The sequence below is a fragment of the Rhincodon typus genome, unplaced genomic scaffold (assembly GCF_021869965.1).
Source record: "Rhincodon typus isolate 14 unplaced genomic scaffold, sRhiTyp1.1 hic_rhity00001643, whole genome shotgun sequence".
Lineage (NCBI taxonomy): Eukaryota > Metazoa > Chordata > Chondrichthyes > Orectolobiformes > Rhincodontidae > Rhincodon > Rhincodon typus.
Genome location: NW_025967281.1, coordinates 1 through 25,000, shown reverse-complemented (window position 1 = coordinate 25,000; position 25,000 = coordinate 1). Strand labels below are relative to the sequence as shown.

At 40.2% G+C, this 25,000-nt stretch overlaps 1 protein-coding gene across 1 annotated transcript; it reads right to left on the bottom strand.

Annotated features, from left to right (window-relative positions):
* Positions 1–7,168: 7,168 nt before the first annotated feature.
* dnajc5ga (DnaJ (Hsp40) homolog, subfamily C, member 5 gamma a) lies at positions 7,169–22,167 on the bottom strand. The gene is made up of 5 exons (XM_048592670.1): positions 21,707–22,167; positions 16,543–16,613; positions 12,617–12,737; positions 10,179–10,392; positions 7,169–8,596 (listed from the first exon to the last, which is right to left on the bottom strand). Exons 1-5 carry the CDS (start codon positions 21,763–21,765, stop codon positions 8,402–8,404), a joined length of 660 nt encoding a protein of 219 aa, XP_048448627.1. The 5' UTR covers positions 21,766–22,167; the 3' UTR covers positions 7,169–8,401.
* Between the last annotated feature and the right edge of the window lie 2,833 nt (positions 22,168–25,000).

The following is a 25,000-nucleotide window of genomic DNA, read 5'->3' as shown; positions in this document are numbered from 1 at the left end:
CCTGTATAAAAAAAAAGGGCAGTTAAGAATTGTGGTGTTACACAAACTGTTTGAGAAGAAAGTTAAGAGTAAATTATATAAAAGTCTACTACAACAAAAAACAAAGTTGCTGTAAAAGCTCAGCAGGTCTGGCAGCATCTGAGAAGGAGAAAACAGAGTTAACGTCAGAACTGAGGAAGGGTCACCAGACTCGAAACGTTAGCTCTGTTTTCTCCTTCACAGATGCTGCCAGACCTGCTGAGCTTTTCCAGCAACTTTGTTTTTGTTCCTGATTTACAGCAGCCGCAGTTCTTTTGGTTTTTATAAAAGTCTACTACTTTGATTTTGTCCATATTAGACAATTTCTATCCACAGATAGAGTGCAAACTGCTGAGCAAAGAGCCAAAAACTTCATTTTTTAAAAAACTCAAGATTAGGATATTCAAACAGATTGTTGTAATATTTTTGGGCAATTTAATTAATTCAAAATGTACACAGCATATTCCTCTCAAGATACAACAGATAGTTAACAATTTAAAACAGAGCAAAAAAAATCAAATGGAAACTAAAATAAGCAAGTTTAAAAGACAAAACCTGGAATGAGGTTCAAGTTTTTAGGACTAAGATATTGAGGCAGTACTAAATTCAGGTCACTTTGTGCACCCAATGGATTCATAGAAACATAGAAGATAGGAACAAGAGGAGGCCATTTGAGCCTGTTCCACCATTCATCACAATCATGGCTGATCGTCCAACCCAATAGTCTAATTCTGCTTTCTCTCCATAACCTTTGAATGTATTCAAGAGGTGAATAGATATAGCACTTGGAGTGAATGGGATCAATGTTTTGGCAACAACTACTTCCTGTGGTAATGAATTCCACAGGCTCACCACTTTTTGGGTGAAGAAATGTCTCCTCATCTCTGTCCTAAATCGCCTACCCCAAATCCTCATACTGTGGCCCCTAGGTCCGGACACACTCACCATTGGGAACATCCACCCTGTCTAGTCCTGTTACAATTTTAAGTCTTTATGGAGATTCTCTCTTCTCTTCCTTCTCTCTCCGCCGCACACCCCGCCATTCATCTGAACTCCAGTGAAAACAATCCTAACCTAGCCAGTCAACCTCTCCTCATATGTCAGTCCCACCATTCCCAGAATCAGCCCGGTAAACCTTCGCAGCACTCCCTCAAGAGCAAGAGCATCCTTCCTCAGAAAAGAAGGGCAAAACTGCAAACAATATTCTAGGTGTGGCCTCACCAAGGCCCTGTACAATTGCATCATCACATCCCTGTTCATGTACATGAAATCTCTCACGATAAAGGCCAACATACTATTTGCCTTCTTTACCACCTGCTGCACATACATGCTTACCTTTAACGACTGGTGCACAAAGACACTCAGGTCCCGTTGCACACTCCCCTCTCCTAGTTTATTGTCATTCAGATAGTAATCTACCTTCTTATTTTTGCTTGCAAAGTGAATAACCTCACATTTATCCAAATTATACTGCATCTGCCATTGATATGCCCACTCACCCAACCTCTCCGGATCATGCTGAAGGATCTCTGCATCCTCATTGCAGTTCACCTTCCTACCCAAGCTGCTATCATCTGCAAACATTGAAATGTTATATTTTGTTTCCTCATCCAACTCATTAATATATAGTGAATTGCTGGGATCCCAGCACCAATCCTGTGCATTCCACTAGTTACTGGCTGCCAATTTGAAAAGGACCCATTAATTCCTACTTTTTGTTTCCTCTCTGCCAACCTGTTTTCTTTCCATCTCAATACATTTCCCCCAATCCCATGAGCTTTAATATTGCTCAATAACCTCTTACGCAGAACTTTGTCAAACACTTCCTGAAAGTCCAAAATGTACCACAGACTCGCTTCCCCTTGTCAACTCTACCAGTCACATCTTCAGAATTCCAACAGATCTGTCAAGCATGATTTCTCCTTCATAAATCCACGCTCAGTCTGTCCGATTGTGCCACTGTTTTCTAAATGCTCCACCATAAAGTTCTTGATAATGTATTCGAGACTTTTTCCCCACCACTGATGTTTGGCTTACTGGTCTATAATTCCCTGCTTTTTCTTTACCTCCCTATTTAGTCAAAAACCACACAACACCAGGTTATAGTCAAACATGTTTATTTGAAAACACAAGTTTTTGGAGTCTTTCTCCTTCAAGTGCTCATGAGAGAGGAAGCAAAAAGACACAGAATTTAAGTAAAAGATCAAAGGGTCATACACTGATGCAAATTAAACAGACCCAAAATGCTGTTAAATCTTTTACTCAGTTAGAAAGGAGATGCATATCAACGAATCAAAACCTGCAAATCCCTGAATTTCTGCCCAGAGATAAATAAAAGTTCTATCAAAGAAGAGGTGACATCTCAAGTCTGACAATGCATGTTAGGTGTGAGGCCCTGTTTAGAATCTGTTTGTGTCGCACCTTGGAGTCAGACTTCTAAAGTAGGAATTTATAAAATGCCACTTTGACTGACTGTCTGTCAGTCTATAAATTGTGTGCTTTGTGAACAAAATGGAATGCATCTACAAATATACATCTGCAAATGCAAATTCACCCCATAGACTTGTGTACATGGGTGTGAAAAAGTGTATAGTATGGTGTGGTCACCTGTAGTGTGATATGAACCCAAGATTCAAGTGGAGACTATCCTCATGGGTACCAAACTTGGCTGTCAGCCTCTGCTTGGCGACTCTGCGTTGTTGTAGATCCCGAAGACCGCCTTGGAGGCCATTTAACCAAAGATCCGAGGCTGAATGTCCTTGACTGCTGAAGTGATCCCCCACTGGGAGGAAACATACCTGTCTGGTGATTTTTGCACTGTGTCCATTCATCCATTGTCATAGCATCAGCATGGTTTCGCAAATATACCATGCCTTGGGGCATTCTTGCCTTCAACATACGAGATAGACAGTGCTGTCTGAGTCACAGGAGTATCTGTCGTGCACGTGGTGGGTGGTGTTCCCACATGCACACTACCATCACATGTCGATGGTCTGACGTATCTTGCAGAGGTTCCCACGACAGGGTTGTATAGTCTTGTGGTGGCTGTGGTGGGAGGTACTCATCGTCATCAATAATGTGTTGAAGGCTGCAAAGAACATGGTGTAGTTTCTCCACTCCTGGGAAGTACTGGGCCGGTCATATCCCATGGCCGTCCTTGGAAGAGGTCAATACAGTTTTTCCACTGTGGCACGTCAGAACTGGCGATCAAGGAGTTGAGCATTGTATCCCATTCTTATGTCCTTCAACACTTCCAGATGTCTGTCATGTTCCTCCTCATCGGAGCAGATCCTATCTATACATAGGGCTCATCCATAGGAGATGGCTCTTTTAATAAGTTTGGGTAAAAAAGTGTTGACGGATGGCCTCATAAGAGCGGGATATGCTGCTCAACTCATCGAACACAAGTTCCATCGTGCTACAGCAAAAAACCGTATTGGCCTCCTCAGAGGACAGACACGGGATATGACCGATAGGGTACTCTTAGTCGCCCAGTACATCCCAGGAGTGGAGAAACTACGCCATGTTCTTTGCAGCCTTCAACACATTACCGATGACGATGAGCACCTCGTCAAGGTCTTCCCCACATCTCCACTTCTCACCTTCAAACAATTGCAAAACCTTAAACAGACCATTGTTGTCCTGAAGGCTGGGAAGTTTGCTGCAAACAATCAACCACAATACTATACAAGCAGTCATGGCAACCTCTGCAAGACATGTTAGATCACCGACATGGACACTACCATTACATGCAGGAACACCACCCACCACGAGCACGGCAGATACTCTCATGAATCGGCCAATGTTGTCTATCTCATACGCTGCAGGCAAGGATGCCTGGGGGCATGGTATACTGGTAAAACCACACAGACGAATGGACACCGTGCAACAACAGCCAGACAGGGATGCTCCCTCCCAGTGGGGGAACACTTCAGCAGTCAAGGACATTTGGCCTTGGATCTTCAGGTAAACGTCCCCCAAGGCAATCTTCGGGATCCACAACAATGCAGAGTCGCTGAGCAGAGGCTCATAGACAAGTTTGGTACTCATGAGGACGGCCTTGACCAGGATCTTGGGAATATGTCGCACTACAGGTGACCCCACCACACAAGTTTACAGGGTGAATTTGCATTTGCAGATATATGCTTTTTGAACAAAATAGAATGTAATTTGTAGACAATGTGGCATTTCATAAATTCCTACTTTAGAAGTCTGACTCCAAGATAAAACAAACAGATTCTAGACAGGGCCTCACACCTAACATGCATTGTCTGACCGGAGATGTTACCTCTTCGTTGATAAAACTTCTACTTATCTCTGGGCAGAAATTCAGGGATTTGCATATTAATGAATCAAAACCTGCATCTCCTTTCTAACTGATTAAAGATTTAACAGCATCTTAGGTTTGTTTAACTTGCATCAGTGTATGATTCTTTGATCTTTCACTTATAAATTCTGTGTGTCTTTTTGCTTCCTCGCTCACGAGCACCAGAAGGAAAGGGACTCCGAAAGCTTGTGTTTTCAAATAAACCTGTTGGATTATAACCTGGTGTCATGTGGTTTTTGACCTTGTCCACCTCAGTTCAGCTCTGGGACCTCCATGTCATGGCCTCCCTTTTTGAATACTGGAAGGTAGCTAATGTCACTCCAATCAGCAGGGACTGTTCTAGAATCTATACAATCCTGGAAGATGGCCACCAATGCATCCACTTTGTAGATCTTAAGTACTCTGGGATATAGATTATCAGGCCCTGGACTTTTGTTAGCCTTCAATCCTGTCAATTTTTCCAACATCATTTCTCTACTAATATTGATCTCCATCAATTCTTTCCTGTTGCTAAATCTTGCTTTCTCCAACAGTTCTGGTATCTGATTTGTGTCCTTTGGTGTATTCAGTTGCTCAGCCATTTTTTTTATCCCATATCATACATTCCCCCAGTTTCTGTTTGTAGGCGATCTACATTTATCTTCGCCAATCTTTCTCTTTACATACCTACAGAAACCTTAGTGTCAGTCTTTATGTGCCCTGCAGGCTTACTTTTGTACTATATTTTCCCCTTCTTAAATCAATCATTTGATCCTTCTTTGCTGAGTTCTAAACTGCTCCCAATCCTCAGACGTATTATTTCTCTTGGCCAATCTGTATGCTTCTTCTGGAAACTCTCTAATTTCCTTTCTAAACCATGGATTGGCCCTCTTACCATTTTGCTTTTGTGCCAGTCAGAAATTAAAAAAAAAGTTGTTGTAGTTCCCCCATGTGTTCCTTGAATGTTTGCCATTGCCTATCAACCGTCATCCCTTTAATGTAACTCTCCCCAATCTATCAAGGCCAACTCATGCCTCATATCTTCATAGCTTCCTTTATTAAAGATTCAGCACCCTAGTCCCCACATCAACTACCTCACTCTCCATCTTGATAAAAAATTCTATCATGTTATGGCTACTCATCCAAGGAGTCTCACGCAGCTAGGTTGGCAATGATTCCCTTCTCATTTACACTGTACCCAGTACAAGATGGTTCCTCCACATACTGGTCTTGAAAACCATCCCATACACTCCAGAATCTCTCCTCTAATGGCATTATGGCCAATTTGATTTGTCCAATCTATGCACAGATTAAAATCACCCACTATCACCAATATTCCCTGATCATATGCATCTCTAATTTCCTGTTTAATGCCATTCCCAACATCAATGCAGTTTGGGGGTGTATACATGACACCCACTAAAGGTTTTTGCCCCTTGGTATTGGTCAACTCTACCCATACAGACTCCACAATGTGAGAGCTAATATCCTCTCTCATTATTGTGAGAATGTTGTCTTTAACCAGCAATGCCACTCCACCACCTTTTCATATTTGCCTGTCCTTCCTAAATACTGAATACCCTGGGACATTCAGTTCCCATCCCTGGTCACTCTACAGCCATGTCTCCAGAATCTCAATTATAAATCGCACTCCTTTACATCTGTGTGCAGAGTTCATCCACTTTATTACAAATGCCCTGCACATTAAGGTGCAAAGCCTTTAAGCTTGTCTTTTTAACATTGTTTGTTTTGCTCTTATTTTTCTCAATAGGCCTATTTGAATTTTGTCCTTTGTTTCTCTGCCCATCACTTTTCTTATTTCCTTTTGTACCTTTTGTTTTTGACCTTGCTCCCTCCCTCTGACTCTTTACATAGGTTCCTATGCTCTTGGCATATTAGTTTAAACCCTCCCCAACTGCTCCACCAAACACTACACCCTAGGACATCAGACCCAGTCCTGCCCAGGCGTAACTTGTCCAATTTATACAGGTCCCAGTGCCCCAGAAATCTGAAATCCTCTCCCAACACCATCTTTTCAGCCATGTATTCATCCGATATATCCTGTCATTTCTACTCTGACTAGCACATGGCACCGGTAGTAATCTTGAGATCATTACCTTCGAGGTCCGATTTCTTAACTTTCTTCCTAGTTTCCTGTATTCGACTTTTAGGAACTCATCCCTTTGTTTTAACGTGCATCGTTTGTACCGATGTATACCACAACTACTCCTCCCCCTCCAGAATATCCTGTACCCGTTCAGAGACATCCTTGACTCTAGCACCAGGGAGGCAAAACACCATCCTGGAATCTCGTTAACCACTGAAATACCTATCCATTCCCCTCCAAAAATTATGAAAGTGCATTCAAAAGCAGATAGCCAATACTCCTATATTCTTCTTACCAAATTAAGAAGTTTTGAATAAGTTTACTGTGCTACAGTTTGATGAATTTATTTTTGCATCATGAAATTAAATCCCAAAAACAGAAAGCAATTGCAATTCTGGTAAACATCTGTACTCTTCCACGTTAGGAATTTGAAAGAATCCAATTTTGACAATGTTGACAATGTATGCACTAAATTAGGAGTGAAGGAGGAGACGTAGTAATTAGTTTCCACTTTCCAACATTAGTTTCTTGCTATAATGGATCTATAACATATCCCCTATCTGAATTTGGGCATGGTCACTAAAAAGGAAAAGCATAAGGTGTTTGAATGAAAATAAATTCAGTTTTTTATTGGTCTCTATGGTACAATTTGTCTTTGGCATAATATTTTGATGTCAGAAAAATGCCAGGATTAAATAATAGATTTTTTTTAAAAAGAAACAAACCAACCATTGGCATAAATCACAGGACGATTTATTGTTTATATCAATATATTTAACAAATTGCACCCAGCAAGATACTGTAAAATATTTGTGGACAATTATTGCTCAATAGTCAACATGTGCAGAAATCTGAATGTGAAGTTTAGGAATTCTGATATAAAAAAATCTTTTAACTCCGTCCCATATGATGCTTACTCTGGGTTGCAAAATTGTTAACAACAAGACCATTGGTCAAACATTTAAATTTTAACTGTGAAAACAAATATTCATTTAAATGGAGTGACAAAATGTTTCTTCTGAAGTCTTGTCAACTGCTCATCTTGGAATATGGAGAAGCTTTCCAAGCAAAAGATTCTAATGATTGGGCTATTCATTCCTGGGTCCAGTTTTGATTGTTACTCATCGCTGTCATGCAAGTTTGCCCTTGACCATTGGTAAAAGCCCATTCTACCGTGACGAGTGGTGAAAACATTGCATTCAATCTTCCTTCCTGACTAATATTGTGACCCCAAAAAAATTGAAGCTAATACACTAGTTTGTAGAATTACACAGATCCTGCTCAAATATCAACTGTTTTACTCTCAAGTTTGAGCATCTGATGTTAACTGCTAGTAAGAGCTGGATTTAATGGAAATTAATTTTACCACATGCTTTTCAATCAATTCAACCATGAAACATGTTGTCACCTGAAGTAAAGAAATTTAAAAAGAAGAATATTCTACCCCACCACTGACAATATCAAACAGTCTTGGATGTCATGTCAGCTTTTAAAACACATGCTTGAAAGTCTACAGGTCAGCAATACAAAATTGTGATTGCAGTACAACATTAGCATTAAACTGTGAAATGATTTACAGTACAAAGCAGGATTTGTTCTTAAACTCATGGGTCCCATTCAGAAAAAAAATTCTAGGTACTTCTGTACATTAACAAAAACCATTGAACTATCTAAAGCACAGTTGAAAACTGAAGATAAAATGTTGTCATTTGGTAGCCATTGGGTACTATTTATATAACTATTTGCAGTGTTTGAACCATCGTATTTAACATTTTCAAAAACTGATTAATAGACCTGATCATTAAGCATATTGACCTGACACATACTATTTACAGTTCAAATGATACAAAACAAAAAAGGGTCAGCTAATTTTAAACAAAAGAATTCATTTGGCAACATTCTTTGAAAAGCCTTCTTGCTAAATTGGTTTGTAAATCTGTTGTAAATTATAATCAAAGATCAATTAACAGCTAACAAATAATGTCCATTTGTATAAACTTACCACCGTCTGCCCCTTGCTCTGCTCTAATCTGTGCCTCTAGGTCTTCAGGATTAATAACATCGTAATCTTCCATTTCTCCTGATGGTTTGCATTTTCCGCAACAGAAGCAACAGCAACAGCAACAACAGCATCCAGTGATAATGCCACAGCATACGAGAACAGCCTGCCACATAATGTAAAAGTTACTGTAAAGAAAATAGGGAATGCTTTCTATATGCACTGACATTCAAGAACAAATAGAGCAACTGACAATTTAACATTTAGTAATTTCTGTTTTTGTTTTAACACATTCATCGCTTGACTTTCTTTAAAAACCTACAAAGAGTTTGCTGGGATCAATAAGATTTCAGATCAAATATTAAACATGTCTTCAATCAAATGTCAGGACTTGTAACAAAAAAAAAGGTTTTGCCACATTTGATTTGAAATTCAACTGCAAACTTCACAATCTTGGTTGAAGCATTCCAGTTTTACAAGACTTTCTATTATTTTGAAAATATTCGAGTTCAACATGTAATTACTTTCATTAAATGATTATTACACTGCTTTAAAAAAGGAATTATTGCTAGTGGTACATCCAAGTGTCAACATTAACTCACTGTGAACAAAATCATTTCAGACATTAGGAAACCTCTGAAATGAGGTTTTGCAGGGTCACACTTAAAAAGTGCTCAAGTATTTTAATTTTACGTAATCCATCTTTCATCTATAAAACTTATCCCCACATTTATCTCTTCTGTCAATTTACTTAGTCTTACCCTTTTCTACAAAGAATGAAGCCAGAATATAATCGGGGGAAGACAAAGGATGTGGAGACAGGGTGGCAGGTTAAGTACTGGAAGCCCTTATTTAATGTCACCCATTTTGTGCTGTTAAGTTATTGTGGTCTGAAATCCCATCAAGCTTTGCTAGATTTGTTTTATTATCTTTCACTACCCCTGGCTTGATTGGAACATTTTGGTTTAACTTCTACTGATTTGAGGCCATGCACAACCTTTCAACTTCTCCCTGTGCTACACAGTTCCTCAAAGAGCCCAATAAGGCCACAGGCCAGAGCTATTGTCTGCCCCTGCCAGAGCTACAACAAGAGGAATGGCACCCTGAGTTGATCATAATTACTGTAAGACAAGGGATAGACAATACAAAATAAAACAAAAATTTTCACTACAAAACGATCACTTGTAAGTCTGGCTCAGAAAATATAACATGGGACTTATGGCCCTGTTGACAGGAAGAAAGAGTTACATACAGGTTTCTGTAACTGCATTACATAATAAACAATAAACAAGCACAAAGCATGGTAACAAGTTTAAATACAAATATCATTAATATTGTATTTGGTAAGGCCAGAATCAAAGTGAACATTGATATGAATTAATCAAATGCAGCAAGTGATCAGGAAACTGAATAGAAGGTTGTCATTTATAGAATGGAATGCAAAAGTAGAGAAATTCTATTGCAGCCAGTGTTGATGAAATCATATCTAGAATACCATGTACGATTTTGGTCTTGTTACTTGAAAAGGATGCAGTTACATTAGAAATAGTTCAATGTAGTCCAAATAGTAAAAGGAACAAGTGTAGTCAGTCACAAGTGACTTTTCATTTTGATGCAGGGAATGAAACTGAAAGCTATGTAAATAGCAAGAAAAGTTCAGTGACTGAAACCTGAACCATTTCAGGTTAGTAAAAGGATTTTGAGAAAGAAAATACAATCACTCTAGATGTAAAAATAAAACAACACACCTTAAACCAGCATTTGTTCATCAGAAAGTAGTATTTGACACTCTCTTCTCCAAATTGTTCAGCCACATACAGTCCCATTGAACCATACTCATCATAGATGCGTTTCTTATTATCATCATTCAGAATAGCATTGGCATTGTTTATTTCCTTGAACTTTTCTGATGCATCAGGATTGTCTGGATTTTTGTCTGGGTGATACTTGAGAGCAAGCTTTCTAGTTGGAAGACAAAAATGATAACAGCTTCAAAATACAAACCAGGTACAGATGATTAAAACAAAATGATCTTGAGCGAACAATGATAAAAATAAATATTGAGGAGATCAGGAGGCATTTGTGGAGACCGGAGAGAGGAGAGTGAGCACACAAGACACACAACTAAATAATGGAACAGTGGGTTCAGCTGTATGAATAATTTAGAATGGATTGGTGGGGGAGGTGCGAGTGCTCAGCAGAGGTTATTAGAGTTTCCAGAATCTATGAAAAGGGTCAGGAATCTAATTTCATTCACAGCACACAAGGGCACAGGACTGATGGTGTTGTACTTAATGCACAGAGTAGATTAAACAAGGTGACAGAGCTTGTAGAACAGATTGAAATTGACAGGCATTATGTTGCGAGTATCACAAACTTGGCTAGAGGGGATCAGTGCTAGGATACGCATCTTAGCGAAAGGACAGGCAGATGGGCAGCGGCAGCAGAGTTGCCTCATTACCAAGAGATGAAATTAAAATCAATAGAAGTGATAAGGAGTTAGAAGGTGTAGCATCTATGTGTATAGAGTTGAGGAACCACAAAGGAAAAAATGACATGATAGGCGTTGTATACAGACCTCCTAGCAGTAGTCATGATGTTGGAAAAAAAATGAATCAGGAGATGGAAAAAGCATGCACTAGCATGAAAAAGAATAGCACTAATACAATAACCATGGGGACTTCAATATGCAGGTGGACTGGAAAAGTCAGATTGGTAGTGAATCTCAAGGAAAGAAAATTATGGAATGTCGATGAAATTTTTTTTGGAGCAGCTTGCGGCAGAACCACCAGGACACAGGCAACTCTGGATTTGGTAATGTGTAAGTAGGCAGATTTGATTAGGGAGCCGAAGACGAAGACGAAGGAATGCTTCAGGGCCAATGACCATAATATGATAGATTTCATGTGGGTGGTGTGTGTGTGAGCGTGCATGGAATGAGGGCAGTAAAGAGATAGACAGAGGCAGATTTTGGGAGTGTGGGAAGGCGAAGACACAGGGAAAGAGGGTGGGGGGGGAGGGGGAAGACGTTTCCAACACATATCTGGAACAACATCTCCATCTTTACTAGGTACTGCTTCTATCATAACAGTACATTGTAAATCTGGACTGTAAAGCAGATCACACGACCTGAACAGTTAAAGATGGTAGTGAAGTACCAGTATTCAACAATCAGATGTTTGGACAGTGGGGAGAGATGTTATGCTGCTGTCCAAACATCTGCTTTGAATGCTGGTATTTGACCTAATGTTTGACTGAAAAGCAACTCTGCAAACATACAGAGATTAGTGAAAAAATTACAGAAATTCTGTCAATCAATGAAGCAATATTTGAATTAAATATTGCATCAGGTTGGAAGAAAAACCAAAACCTGTAATACTGAAAATTACTGCTGGAATATGGGATTCATTTTAGCAACAAAGATAACTTCCCTGTACATACACCAGTATTTTTTTCCCCCCCCCCACAATCTGCTCAGTAATTTCAGGCAGCTCAGCTGTACAAGTACTGGCTATTTATCTACAGTTGAACATTCTTGACTACGAATTGAATTTTTTGCATCTTCTTTTTAAGCACAACCCAAATTCCCATATGGCAGGCAACCAGTGCAAAGGGAGACTTCTAATCCCAAGAGAACCAAAAATGTTCGAAGTAATGGCAACACAAGTACCTGCTAATTTAAGGTGCCAAATCTTACAACAGGAAGTTGTCATTGTTAACACAGTTGACAGGGAGTATCGCATTATAACCATGCAAATTTTTCAAAAACAGGTTCCAATGGAATTGCCTGGGAATTTAAACACGCAAGAGCCAAATACTTCAAATCTGGAGCCCTTCAAAAGTCCCCAACTCTAATTTAGTCAGAGACTTTGCAGCGCTCTGACAAGCTAGCCTAGTTTAGTAGATACCCAGGAAAAATCTGCTCTAACATAGCCAGCACACTCTCCCCCATAGACATTTTAAACAATGCGAAAGCAAAATAGAGACGAGTCACCTCAGTGAGAACTCACTGTACTGCAAATCTGTAAACAGTGTAAGAATGCTTTGCAACTTCATATTTCAGAATATTTAATGATAAAATGCTACTCTCCTCAATGACACCAAATTTATAGGGAAGTTACTGGAAAAATGTCAACATCAAATAATCACGGCTTCAACTATTTATAAAATAGTTAATTTTTCATACCGATATGCTTTTTTAATCTCCTCTGGCGTAGCACCTTTCTCCAATCCTAGCGATTTGTATAAACTTTCACCTGTTCGGGACATTGTACGTTGAAGTCGCGGTGTAGACATTTTGGCAGCAGCTTGAAGAAAAATGCACATTTTAAATTTTACACAAATCTGTAGTATTTAAATATTAAAGCACCATCTAGTCCTTGTGGCAATATTAGGCTATACGTCAGTACCTTCTTTTCTATTAAAAAAGGATATCTTGTAATAGTTTATTGCAATGAGGCAGACAATATTTAAAAATCAAAGAACTTCATTGGCAAATACCCATTCGGAAAAGGGGACATTTTCCAATCTTGGTATCTATCAAAGACTCAGATATAAAGTTAGATCACAGATTAAACCATACCAGATTCACAGCTACTCTACCAATCATAAAAATAGGACAGGAACAATCTGAATGGGGGGTTAATCCCGAAGTACTGATGTAGCACGTGCACTCACAAAGCACCAAATTTCACTAGTATCAGTTTAGTGCTGTGCATGTGTGTTCCAGTGGAACAATCATAATTGTCAGTTAACTTGTTCTATTCTTTTCTACTATGGAGATTTATGAAGAAAACTTTGAAAAGAAATTTGACTGAACATCCCACATATTGATCATAACTCAACTAAACTAGATCTCTGATGTGGCTAGAAGACACCAAATTAATAAGTGACCTACCCAGACACTTTTCTAGAGCCGAGTAAAAGTCAGACATAACTGTGCATGAACAGGTTAATACTGGTCACGGGTTTAGTTTGCAGTTGACTGGTTAAATCAAAAGCAGAGCCCCCTCCATTTAGAAAGTGACACTGAACCTGTGCATTCAATGTTGTACTCTTATTCTCATCTCCTGTGGGGTCCAAATCAGGCAACGATACAACATCACAAGTGTCAACAGCTTCTCTACTGCTAAGTCCCACATCTTCCTGTCTTAAATAAACAATGCAGTAGATGGCAGAAAGGAAGACAGACTACTTGCAAAAAGAAACAAAAATGAATTGCATTAAAAAAACACTTTGAAATGTTTTTTTCTGTACTTTGCCATTGGTCCAGCCACAATGCTACAAAGAGAACAGATCCAGAGGAGGAACTGAAACAAGGAGGTTAGAAGATGCTCTCATAAAACGTTTTAAACAACAAAAGCAAACAAGGCATAAACCACTATGCAGTCTTGAGGCGGCGAACATCCTTTGTTTGGGGGGTGGGGGTGGGGGAAAACTGCTACCCTTGTCTGGTCTAGTCTACATGTGACTCCAGACCCCAGCAATATAGTTGACTCTTAACTGCCTTCTGAAATATCCAAGGAAGCCACTCAATTCAAGGGCAATTAGGGATGGACAACTGCACGTGATGCCCACATCCCATGAAAGAATAAAAAGAAAGAGATTAGGATTCTGAATAGAACATTCCAAATAACAAAAGCGCAATAAAAATATGGGGTTAGTGATTATATTAAACACAGATTCTAAGTGTAGAGTAGATGAGAGTATGTTGCAAAGCCGAGTTCACTGGACCAGAACAAAGGAAGAATGAAGGAAACGTTCTCCAAGAAAAGTTTATTTTAGACCAGATGGAGAAGTATTTGGACAATTGAGAAAAATACAATAATAGAAATACAATTTAATGGTTTTAGTTATATAGAAATAGACTGAAATGAAAGTAATCTAAAAGACAAAGTGTAGTATCCAGCATACTCATGTGTTTTTTTTAAGTGGACCTTAGTTTGACAAAGAAGCAGTGATGAATCTCGTATTAAGCAGTGAATTTTACCAAGTATTGCACATTGCATATGTCGACACCCACCAATCCTGAACGGAATTGCAGATGATGGGGCAATTTCCAACTACACCTCTACTTCACACTCAGTTCTAAGAGCTACTCTCTGCCATTTGTTGTTATACAAAAACCATTGTTTGCAAGTTGCATCCCACCTGAACTTACTAGCTGACAGTAGTGCTGAAGTAGTTAGTTTTCATGAGTGCAGCAATAACAGTCAGGCACAGTAGAACATAGCAATTAGACAAGATAACCGCTACTGCAGATATAATTGCCCTGAAAAATTAGAGGAACTTGAGGCTAAAAAGGCATCAACCTCTGGCTACACTTTTAAAATTCCTTCCTGTGATGAGAAGATCGCTAATATTTATTTGCCCAACCATTGTTGGTTGTGGTCAGCTGAAAGCATTTTGCTACAAGTCAACTGTCTTGATAGGCCACTTCAGTACGGATTTGAGTAATCACATTGACATGGGGCTAACAAGAGCAAATTTCCCTCCCTGAGGGACATCAGCAAAATTGCAAGATTTAAAGATAATCTGACAGTTTCATTCACTTGTTCTAGTTCCAGATTTTGAATTTCCAAATTTTTGGTGAAAGCTGATTAAATTGTCATTGGTGGGATCTGAGCCCATGCTCTCTGGATTACTCATTCAGAAATGTAATTACTCCATGACTACATTCTATGAATACATCCTAAAATTCTGAAGGATATATTAGAGGTTCTGAACACATTAGTTGAAAATACAGTGTGTGTTGGTTAAGGGTAGCCAATGTAACACCTCTTTTCAAAAAAAAGAGAACAAGGTCAAAAATCACGACACCAGGTTATTGTCCAACAGGTTTATTTGTAAACAAGCTTTCGGAGCATAGCCCCTTCATCAGGTGATTTCAGACCTTGTCCACCCTAGGCCAACACTGCCACCTCCACATCAAAAAAGGGAAAGATAAAGGAACTAAGATGTCTGAATTTCTGTACTATCAAGCATACAAGAGGGTGCAAATCATGATAACATTAATATCTGCTCTGAAAAACCACAGGTTACTTAGAGCAGCCAGTATTAACTAGTGAAAAAATATCAAAAATGAGAAAACTAGAAAAGCAGAGGTTCAGTGCTCCATGCACAGAAGTCACTACAAGTTGGCAAATAGGTGCAAAAAAAAAACTAACTTAAAAAGGCCAATCCAATACCATTCTTCATTTCTATCCAAAAGTGATATACAGAAGCATGCATTCATATAAACAGTAGTGGAAATTTGGTGCACCCCCAGCCCCTCTAATCCCCACAAGCCCAAAACAATAGCTGGAGGTTAAGAAAATTGAAAATTTCAAAGTTAAGATTGTTAACTGTATTAAGGAGTGTGGGTCAAAACAGGGTAAATTGACTAGAGATGAAGCTCAACCACAAGGCTCCTGGGGCTAAATGGCATGGGCATCCTAATAGAAAAACATACTCGAGTCCAAGACTTATGCCAGTCTTCTGTGAAAACTTGCATTTATAAAAGCACCTTTTATGCCATATCTTCCCTCCTGAGGTCATAATGCTAAAATCACTGGTTTAACAATTTAGAAGCCCAAGTTAATGCTCTGGTGACGCAAGTTCAAATCCTACTTTGGCTGCTAGTGGAATTTAAATTCTAGAATACAAGGCTAATTTCAGTCAATAACCACAAAACTATCAATCATTGCAATAACCTACTTCAATCACTAATGCCCTTTAGTGAAGGAAGCTGACATCCTCATCTGGCCTACTTGCAAATGCAGAACCTCAATGTGTTTGAATCTTAGGTGCCCTCTGAAATGGGCTAAGAACCCCCATGCCAGTTCAAGGGTAATTAGGGATGGGAAAATCAATGCTGGCCTCGCCACTGACATCTATATCACATCAAACAGTAAAGAAACATAAAAGTCCCTGAAGCACTATGCAGCCAAGAAGTAGTCTAAAGTTAGGTACTGCTGTAATGGAAAAACGTGGTACCAATTTGCACAGAGCGAGGTCTCTCTAAAAGCAATGAAATAAAATTCTGGTTTTACAATGATTGAGATTGGTTGAAAGATCAATAAACTGGAGTACTGTGGATAATATGAAGAGAACCAGTTTGCAAGAGAGTCTTACCACAGAATGGATGCAATTTTGAACAGTGTTCCCAGTTAGCAGCTATCCTGGTCTTAATGGAAATATGACTCCTGCAGACAAATGTATGAAAAAAATAGCACCCTCAAAATGTTGTCATGCAAAACAATGTCTGGTTTATGCATACTAAGCTCAGTGATAGGGAGAACTGTATATACATGCTTAGAGACTTTTGCACTGACCTCTATTCCCAGTTGGCTCATTTTTAAAGTACCAGAAATCATATTTCAGAGTTCCTCAAAACAATTCAGTTTCTAAAATGTCCCTGAAGACTCAGTGGATCACATGCCCACTTCTAATAGCACTGTACAACAGACGAGTCACATGACAGCAAAAAAGGCATAATACAGAACAAGTGCAAAATAAAAATACTCCGAAGTAATTTATTCCCCCTTCATCAGATTAACTTGTTTATCTCACTTCCTTCACACTGTGTTTATCATCTCAACTCACTCAACATATCGATCGCTATTTACATTCTCATGTCCTCTTTACAATATACTTTCCTTGAGTGACCTGCATGCCTTTATCTTTTTACAATTTTAGATGAGAGGATCAAAGGGCGGGATGTGATTGGCAGATCTTTGCAGGACCCCACCCATCACATCCCGCCAATCTGACAAAGAACAATTTATTACACATACTCGTCTCCTAGCCAATCCATGCTAGACTCTTTCACCTATGCCATGAGCTCCTGCTTGGCACAATGACCTTTATTAAGGGAGAACAAGGAATGATCTTATTGGAACACAAGATCCTGAGGGGGTTTAAACAGGGCTGATAGAGAGGTTGTGTTTCGTCTCCCTGTAGAGTGCAGGAGAAGAGACAGCTATTGATGACTGCGATGAAAAGGGAATTCTTCATTGAAAGTCAAGATCTTGGAGAGAATGCAGTGAAGATTTAATAGAACAATACCAAAGACAAAAAAAAAAACAAGTTTTTGGATGATACTTGAAAAGCTGAGGTTATGCACCTTCAAGCAAAGACGGAGAGGGATACTTAAAAATACTTGACAAAGCAAATAGGAAGAAGCCAGCAGGAAGTGAGAAACAAAAGGCAGATTTAATACAATTGGTAAAAAAAAAGGTTTTTAAAAAAAAAAAAAAAAAGTTGGCTTGGAAGAGTGGTGGTAGTAGTAGACTCAAGAATAACTTGAAAAATATGCTCCATTTCAAAGGGCCAGTGCAAGTACAATGGGTCACAAGTGGCTATCTTTTATGCTGTACAATTCTTCCTCTGAAAATCAAACCACTCAATACACCTTTTGCAAGTTAACTTTAAAAACACCCCAGCCAAACGTTGTTATAAGTTCTAGTGATATTAATGGTGAACAAATATTTGTCCCTATTTACTACAACAAAATAACTGTAAACAATTCAGAGAGAAACTACTTTTTGGAAAATCAGGCTGCCCAGAAATCTATAAACCAGTATTGATACTTATTTTGTGAAACAGTGATTCAGAAACTAGCCTCAGGTGTTTTCTTCTACATTTCTGTTAAAGCAAGGGGACAATTTCCCTATTATTATTACTGCCACAAAATCCAGATTCAAGTCTGTGTGCTTTGTTATTTCAATATTTTCCATTGGCAGAAGGAAAATGTTTCACAGTGCACAGGACAATATTTATCCGGTGATTACCAAATTGCCAACTGTGGGTCCTTACTGGCCACAATTTGGGTGCTGCACTTCCTCCATTGCTACACTTGAGTACTTCATTATCCTGAGGTTATAGGAAACAGCCATTCTTGTTCGAACTTACATCAACAAATCTACAGTGCATCAAAATAAAATTAACAAATTCAAGTCCTCAAGTTTGTTCTTCACCCTTTTCCTCTTTACCCCCTCCTCTGAAACCAATACACTAAGCTTCATTGATTAGTTTTTAATTTTGTCAGCACTAGCTAAAAAAAAGGAAAGAAGATCACAGATGATTAATACATTAGTATATGAAGGAGTTAGGCCAGCTTTATGATGGAATTATGTTACAAAACCAACACCCAACATATCTAACAAAATGCATATTCCACCTTGGAAGCCTACAACCTAATGGTCTCAATGTGGACTTTACTAGCATCAAAATCCCCCTCACCCCGGCCTCATCCCAAGACCAACCCTCCCACTCATCCCCACCTCCTTGACCTGTCCATCTTCTCTCTCACCTATCCGCTCCTCCCACCTCACTGACGAATCCCCACCATTACCTACCTGTTATCACCATCCCACCTACCTTACCCAGCTCAACCCCCCACTATTTATTTCAGAGCCCCCTTCCCCTCCCCCATTTCTGAAGAAGGGTCCCAATCCAAAAGGTCAGCTTTCCTGCTCCTCTGATGCTGTCTGGCCTGCTGTGTTCCTCCGGCTCCACGCTTATCTCAGACTCCAGCATCAACAGTTCTTACTATCTCAAAGAACTGCAGATGCTGGAAATTAGAAACAAAATTAGAAACAAAAATCAAATTGCTGGGAAAACTCAGCTGGTCTGGCAGCATCTTTGGGGAGAAAGCAGAGTTAATATTTCGGTCCAGTGACCCTTCTTCAGAACCCAACATATTTAAAGTCACAGAGGTCACAGTCTTAAAGCATTTTTCAACAGAAGCAGTTGCAAGATAAGAAAAACAAACTTTCACAGAGTGGGATGCGGGTTTGGAATGCACTGCCTGGAAGTATGGTGGAGTCAAGTTTACCTGATGGATGGTTATTTAAATAAAAACATGTGGGACAATGGGGAAAGTGCAAGAGTTTGACATAAATTCAAAATACACAGACCTGGTGCAGACACAATGGGCTGAATGGCATCTTTGTGCACCATTGTTGTGTGATTTGCATTTTTTTAAAAAAGTGAGTAGTTGCAGTTACTGAACAGCCCACTGACCAATGGCAAAACTACCCAGGAGTGTTATTAGTAGTATACATCAGCGTCTTCAGGTTGATCACCTTCACCATCCACCAACACTCATCTCCAAACAGATTAATTTCCTTCTCTCTGATACAACTCCAATCCCAATATCACTATGATAGTGATTGCACTATGATAGGGTTAAACTATAGTCCTCCTAATAGCCAATGGGAGTTAAAGGAACAGATATCTAAGATCATGGAAGAGATCTAAGAACAACAGGGTTGTGTAGTGGATGATTTCTCCCTTAGTTCCAGGGGCTTAGATAGGACAGAATTTGTTAGGTGCTTCCAGAAGGGTTTCTGGAAAAAGATATGTAGATGGCCCAACGAGGGAAGGGGCCACAATAGACTTTATATTGGGTAATGAGCCTTGCCAGATGATCAAAGTTTCAGAGGACGAGCATTTTGGGAACAATGCTCATAATTCTGTAAGATTTAAGTTGGGGGAAGGCTAACTACAACAGAGTTAGACAGGAATTGGAGAAATTAGATGGGGGGAGGGGTGCTGGGGTGGCATCTTGGTGTGTAAATTGGCTGCCGTGTTTCCTCTATACACTTTCCGAAGGAGCGTCAGCGGTTTCAAATGGCTTCTGATAACCACAGAGGGTACCGAGGGTACAGAGATAGTAAGAACTGCTGATGCTGGAGTCAGATATAACACTGTGGAGCTGGAAGAGCACAGTAGGCCAGGGAGCATCAGAGGAGCAGGAAAGTACTGTATACAGGCCTTTTCAAATTCCTCTCTTCGTACCCTCTACTCCAAGGACAAGTCTCCCCCATCCTCCCCCACCCCACAAGACCCCTCAACATACCGAGCAGGGTCTCCTCGTGGATGAACAGGAGGTGTATGCCTCTCTCTCTCACTTAATCACTGATGCAAAAACAAAAGACACCAGCCAGCGCGCCCGGCTCAACTCGATACTGTAGATCAGGCCCTGCCCACTCAGGTCTGGCAGAGAGAGAGGAGTAAGTTTCTTACCTTCTGCTACAGACGGCGGCTCCGGGCTCCGGTCTAAGGGCTATCAGATATTCCGAGCTACCCCAGGCCCCAGCCTGATTGCGGGTGGTCAGTGAGTGAGTGAGATATTCCGAGTGGATAACCGTGTTCAACCCCAGGAAACAGACACTGAACCGCCGGAAGTGTCAGATGATGTTCCGGTTCCGGAAGGTGGCACGTCATTTTATTGTAAAGGTATGAGGTGCTCCACAAGACCTCTCAATGTCATGCTCTTTCAATGACAGAGCAAGTCTTTATAGTTCCTGATTAACCACATCGTTACTTTGACTAACCTTGCCCGCTGCAGAATGAATTCAAAGTCAGATCGATCCATACTCCTCGGATGAAATTCGTCCTGAGAGTTAAAACTTATGCACAAATATGGCCCAGCGAACGGACACTTGCTGGACCCTAGTGACTTGCCCTCTGTCTGACTGCAATCCTAATTGTGATAATTGCCCAATTAAAATAACATGCTGCAGATGCTAAAGATCTGAAATATAAAAGGAGAGTGCTGGAGAAACCAGTCGAGCGTTTGTGGAGAGAAAAAACAATATTAATGTTTCAAAGATAGTAAGAACTGCCGCTGCTGGAAAATCTGAGATAACAGGGTGTAGGGCTGGATGAACACAGCAGGCCGAGGAGCAGGAAAGCTGATGTTTCGGGTCTGGACCCTTCTTCAGAAAGAAGGGTTTTCTGAAGAAGGGTCCAGACCCGAAACGTCAGCTTTCCTGCTCCTCTGATGCTGTTTGGCCTGCTGTGTTCATCCAGCTCTACACCTTGTTATCTATTAATGTTTCAAGTCTGATACGACTTTTCCCAGAAGAGTTATATCGAACTCTTCCGTGCTACTCCACAGATGATACCCGATCACCCGAATTTCTCCAGCATTTTCAGTTTTAAACGTGCCCATTGCTAGCTAGATGATTTTTAGTAACAGGGTCACCGACATCTGGGTGCAGAGTAGCAATTCAGTGCAGGATAATTGTGGTCTAATAGTTTTGCTAAGAAATTGCATTCATCATTGAGATGTAGGAGTTAATCTATAACAGGGTGGCGACAATAAGAAACTAAAATTATTTCTTGGAAGAAGGGACGTGGTTTGAGACGCTTAACGTAAGATTGCATACTCACAATGAAACAAGCGTCCGACACGCAACGCTTTTCAAGGCCAATGCTACAGGAACCTGTGTTCAAATCCCACCACAGCAGCAAATGAAATACTAATTTAAGGACTCTTGTGACTCACCTCTGAGCTAGGAGATTCGGTTCAAGTCCCAACCGCTTCATAGATGTTGGCGACAACATCGCTGAACGGGTTGATTACAATAAGTCACACGTGTTCGACTAAGAGCAATGCCAACATTGGATTAGACAAAATAAAGAAAGTAGTTAAAAGGTTGGCAATAAAATTTGGATCCTCTGGTCATAATCTTGCTATCTTCCCTGTAAAAGGAAGGGATATCAGAGGTCCATAGGATTGGAAATGTTCACAAAAAGGGAGTGGGATAAACTCTGCAAATATGAGCCATTCAGCCTATCAACAGTTGAAAACCTGAAGACCATACCCAGAGCAAAACTGGTTGGAATTTGGAAGAGTTACTGAATGAAAGTTAGCAAGTATGGTCAGCCCTGGTTGCCCGTGAGAATGTGGCGATGATCTGTTTTCTCCAACTGCTGTCGTTCATTTGGTATAGGTAGACCCACAATGCCATTAATTTCAGAACTGGATGTCAATGCCGTGATCGCTGTGTTGATGCTATTTGCCACGTGCAGGACATTGGAGCGGCTGCATGCGCACACAGCTGACACAGTTTAAAGGGAAAATTGGAGGGAATTGGGGCAGTTTGGTGGCGTAGTGGTTAGCACTAGTGCCTCACAGCACCAGGGACCCAGGTTTGATTCCAGCCTTTGGTGGCTGTGTGGAGTTTGCACATTCTCACCATGTTTGCGTGGGTTTCCACCAGGTGCTCTAGTTTCCTTCCAGAGTCCAAAGATGTGCAGGTTGGGTGGATTGGCTATGCTAAATTGCCCTATACTGTCCAGGGATATGTCGGCTAGGTGGATTAGCCATGGTAAATACAGGGTTGGGGGTGAGAGTCTGGGTGGGATGTTCTTCAGAGTGTAGGTGCAGACTTGAGTGAACTTTATCTGCATTGTAGGAATTCTATGAATTCCAGGATTTCAACCAAGTGACAATGAAAAAACAGCAATATATATCCAAGTCAGCATGGTGAATAATTTAAAGGGGAACTTGCAGGTGATGGTGTTCCCATATATTACTTTCTCATTCTTGACTGACGTGGTCATATGTTTGGAACATGCTAAGTAGATAGTAGGAACTGCTGCTACTGGAGTCTGAGAATAACAAGATGTGGAGCTGGATGAACACAGCAGGCCAGGCAGCATCAGAGGAGCAAGAAAGCTGATGTTTCGGGCCTTAACCCTTTTTTTCTGAAGAAAGGTCCAGACCTGAAACGTCAGCTTTCCTGCTCCTCTGATGCTGCCTAGCCTGCTGTGTTCATCCAGCTCCACATCTTGTTATCTTATGCTGTCTAAGTAGCCTGGATGAATTTCTGCAGCACATCTTGCAGATGGTACACGCTGTTGCTATTGAGCATCAGTAGTAGAGTAAGTGAATATTCATGAATGTGGTGCCAGTGAAGTGGACTGTCTGAGTGTGGTAAAGCTTCTTGAATGTTGTTGTAACAGCACTCATCCAGTCAAGTGGAGAGTATTCCCTCACACTCCTGATTTGTGCCCTGTAGATGGGGGAAGCTGATGGCCTAGTGGTATTATTACTGGACTATTAATCCAGAGACTCAGGTAATGTTCTGGGGATTCGAGTGGAATTGGAATTCAAGTGGAATTGGAATTCAATTAAAAAAAATCTGGAATTAAGGGGCTAATGATGACCATGAATCTATTGTCAATTGTTGGAAAAACCCATCTGGTGCACTAATGTCCTTCAGGGAAGGAAATCTACCATCCTTACCTGGTCTGGTCTACATGTGACTCCTGACCCACAGCAATGTGGCTGACTCTTACCTGCCCTTTGGGCAATTAGGGATGGGCATAAATGTTGGCCTAGGCATCAATGTCCTAATCCAATGAATTAAAAAAAAGGACAGGTTTTGGTGAATCAGCAGAAGAATTGCTTGCTGCAGGATTCCTAATCTCCAACTCGCTTTTGTAGCCATAGCATTTATCTAGCTAGTGCAGGTCAATTTCTGGTCAATGGTAACCCCACGATGTTCATAGTCGGGGATTCAGCGGTGTTAAAGCCACTAAATTTCAAAGAGTGATATTTAGGTTCTCTCTAAGTCTCCTTTAAACTTTTCCCCCTTTCACCTTAAATCTACGCACCCTAGTATTTGTCATTTCCACCTTGAGAAAGAAACTAGACTATCAGTGGCTTTCATAATTTTATATACTTCTATCAGCATCACCCCTCAGCCTTCAATGCTCAAACAAAAACAATCCATGTTTGTCCAACATCTCCTTATAGTGAACACACCCCAATCTGGATCCTAGTAACCATCTTCCACATCCTCCATATCCTTCCTGTAGTGTGACCAGAAGTGCACACAATATCCAAACATGGCCTAACTATGATTTTATACAGCTGCAACATGACTTACCAACTTCTTTACTCAATGTCCTGACTGATGAAGGAAAGCATACCATTTTCTGCCTTTACCACCATATCCATTTGTGTTGGCACTTTTAGGGATATAGACTTTCACCCCAAGATTGTTGTATTAAATTGATGCTCCGAAGGGTCTTGCCATTTCCTGTAAACATGCATCTTGCGTTTGACTGCTCAAGATACATCACCTCACACTTGTCCAGATTAAACTGCATCTGCCATTTCTCCACCCAACATTCCAACTGATCTATATCCTTTGATAACCCTCTTCACAATCCACAACTCAATCAGTTTTCATGTCATCTGCAAATTTACTAATCTGACCACCTACATTTTCATACAAATCATTTATATATATTACAAACAACAGAGGTTCCATCACTGATCCTTGTGGAAGACCACTGGTCAGAGAAACACCCAGTCACAACTAACTTTGTTTTCTGTGACCAAGTCAATTTTGTATGCAACTTACCAACTCACTGTGGATCCCATATAACTTAATTTTCTGGAGGGAGCTTTGTCAAAAGCTTTAGTAAAGTACATGTAAACAACATCTGCCCTATTCTCATCAATCATCTTTGTTACTTCCTCAACAAATTCAATTAAGTTTGTGATAAAGAAATGCAAACTATTCCTAATAAGTCCAATCTTTTCCAAATTAGTGTAAATCTTGTCTCTAAGAATCTTGTTCAATAATTTCCTTACCACAGATGTAAGGCTCACTGGCCTATAATTTTGTGGATTACCTCTGTTGCTCTATTTAACAAAGGAACAACATTTACTATTCTTCAGTGTTCTGGGACCTCGCCTGAGGCTGAAGAGGATACAGAGACCTATGTCAAGACTCCCGCAATCTCCCTTGACTCCTTCAGTATCCATGGATAGATTCAATCA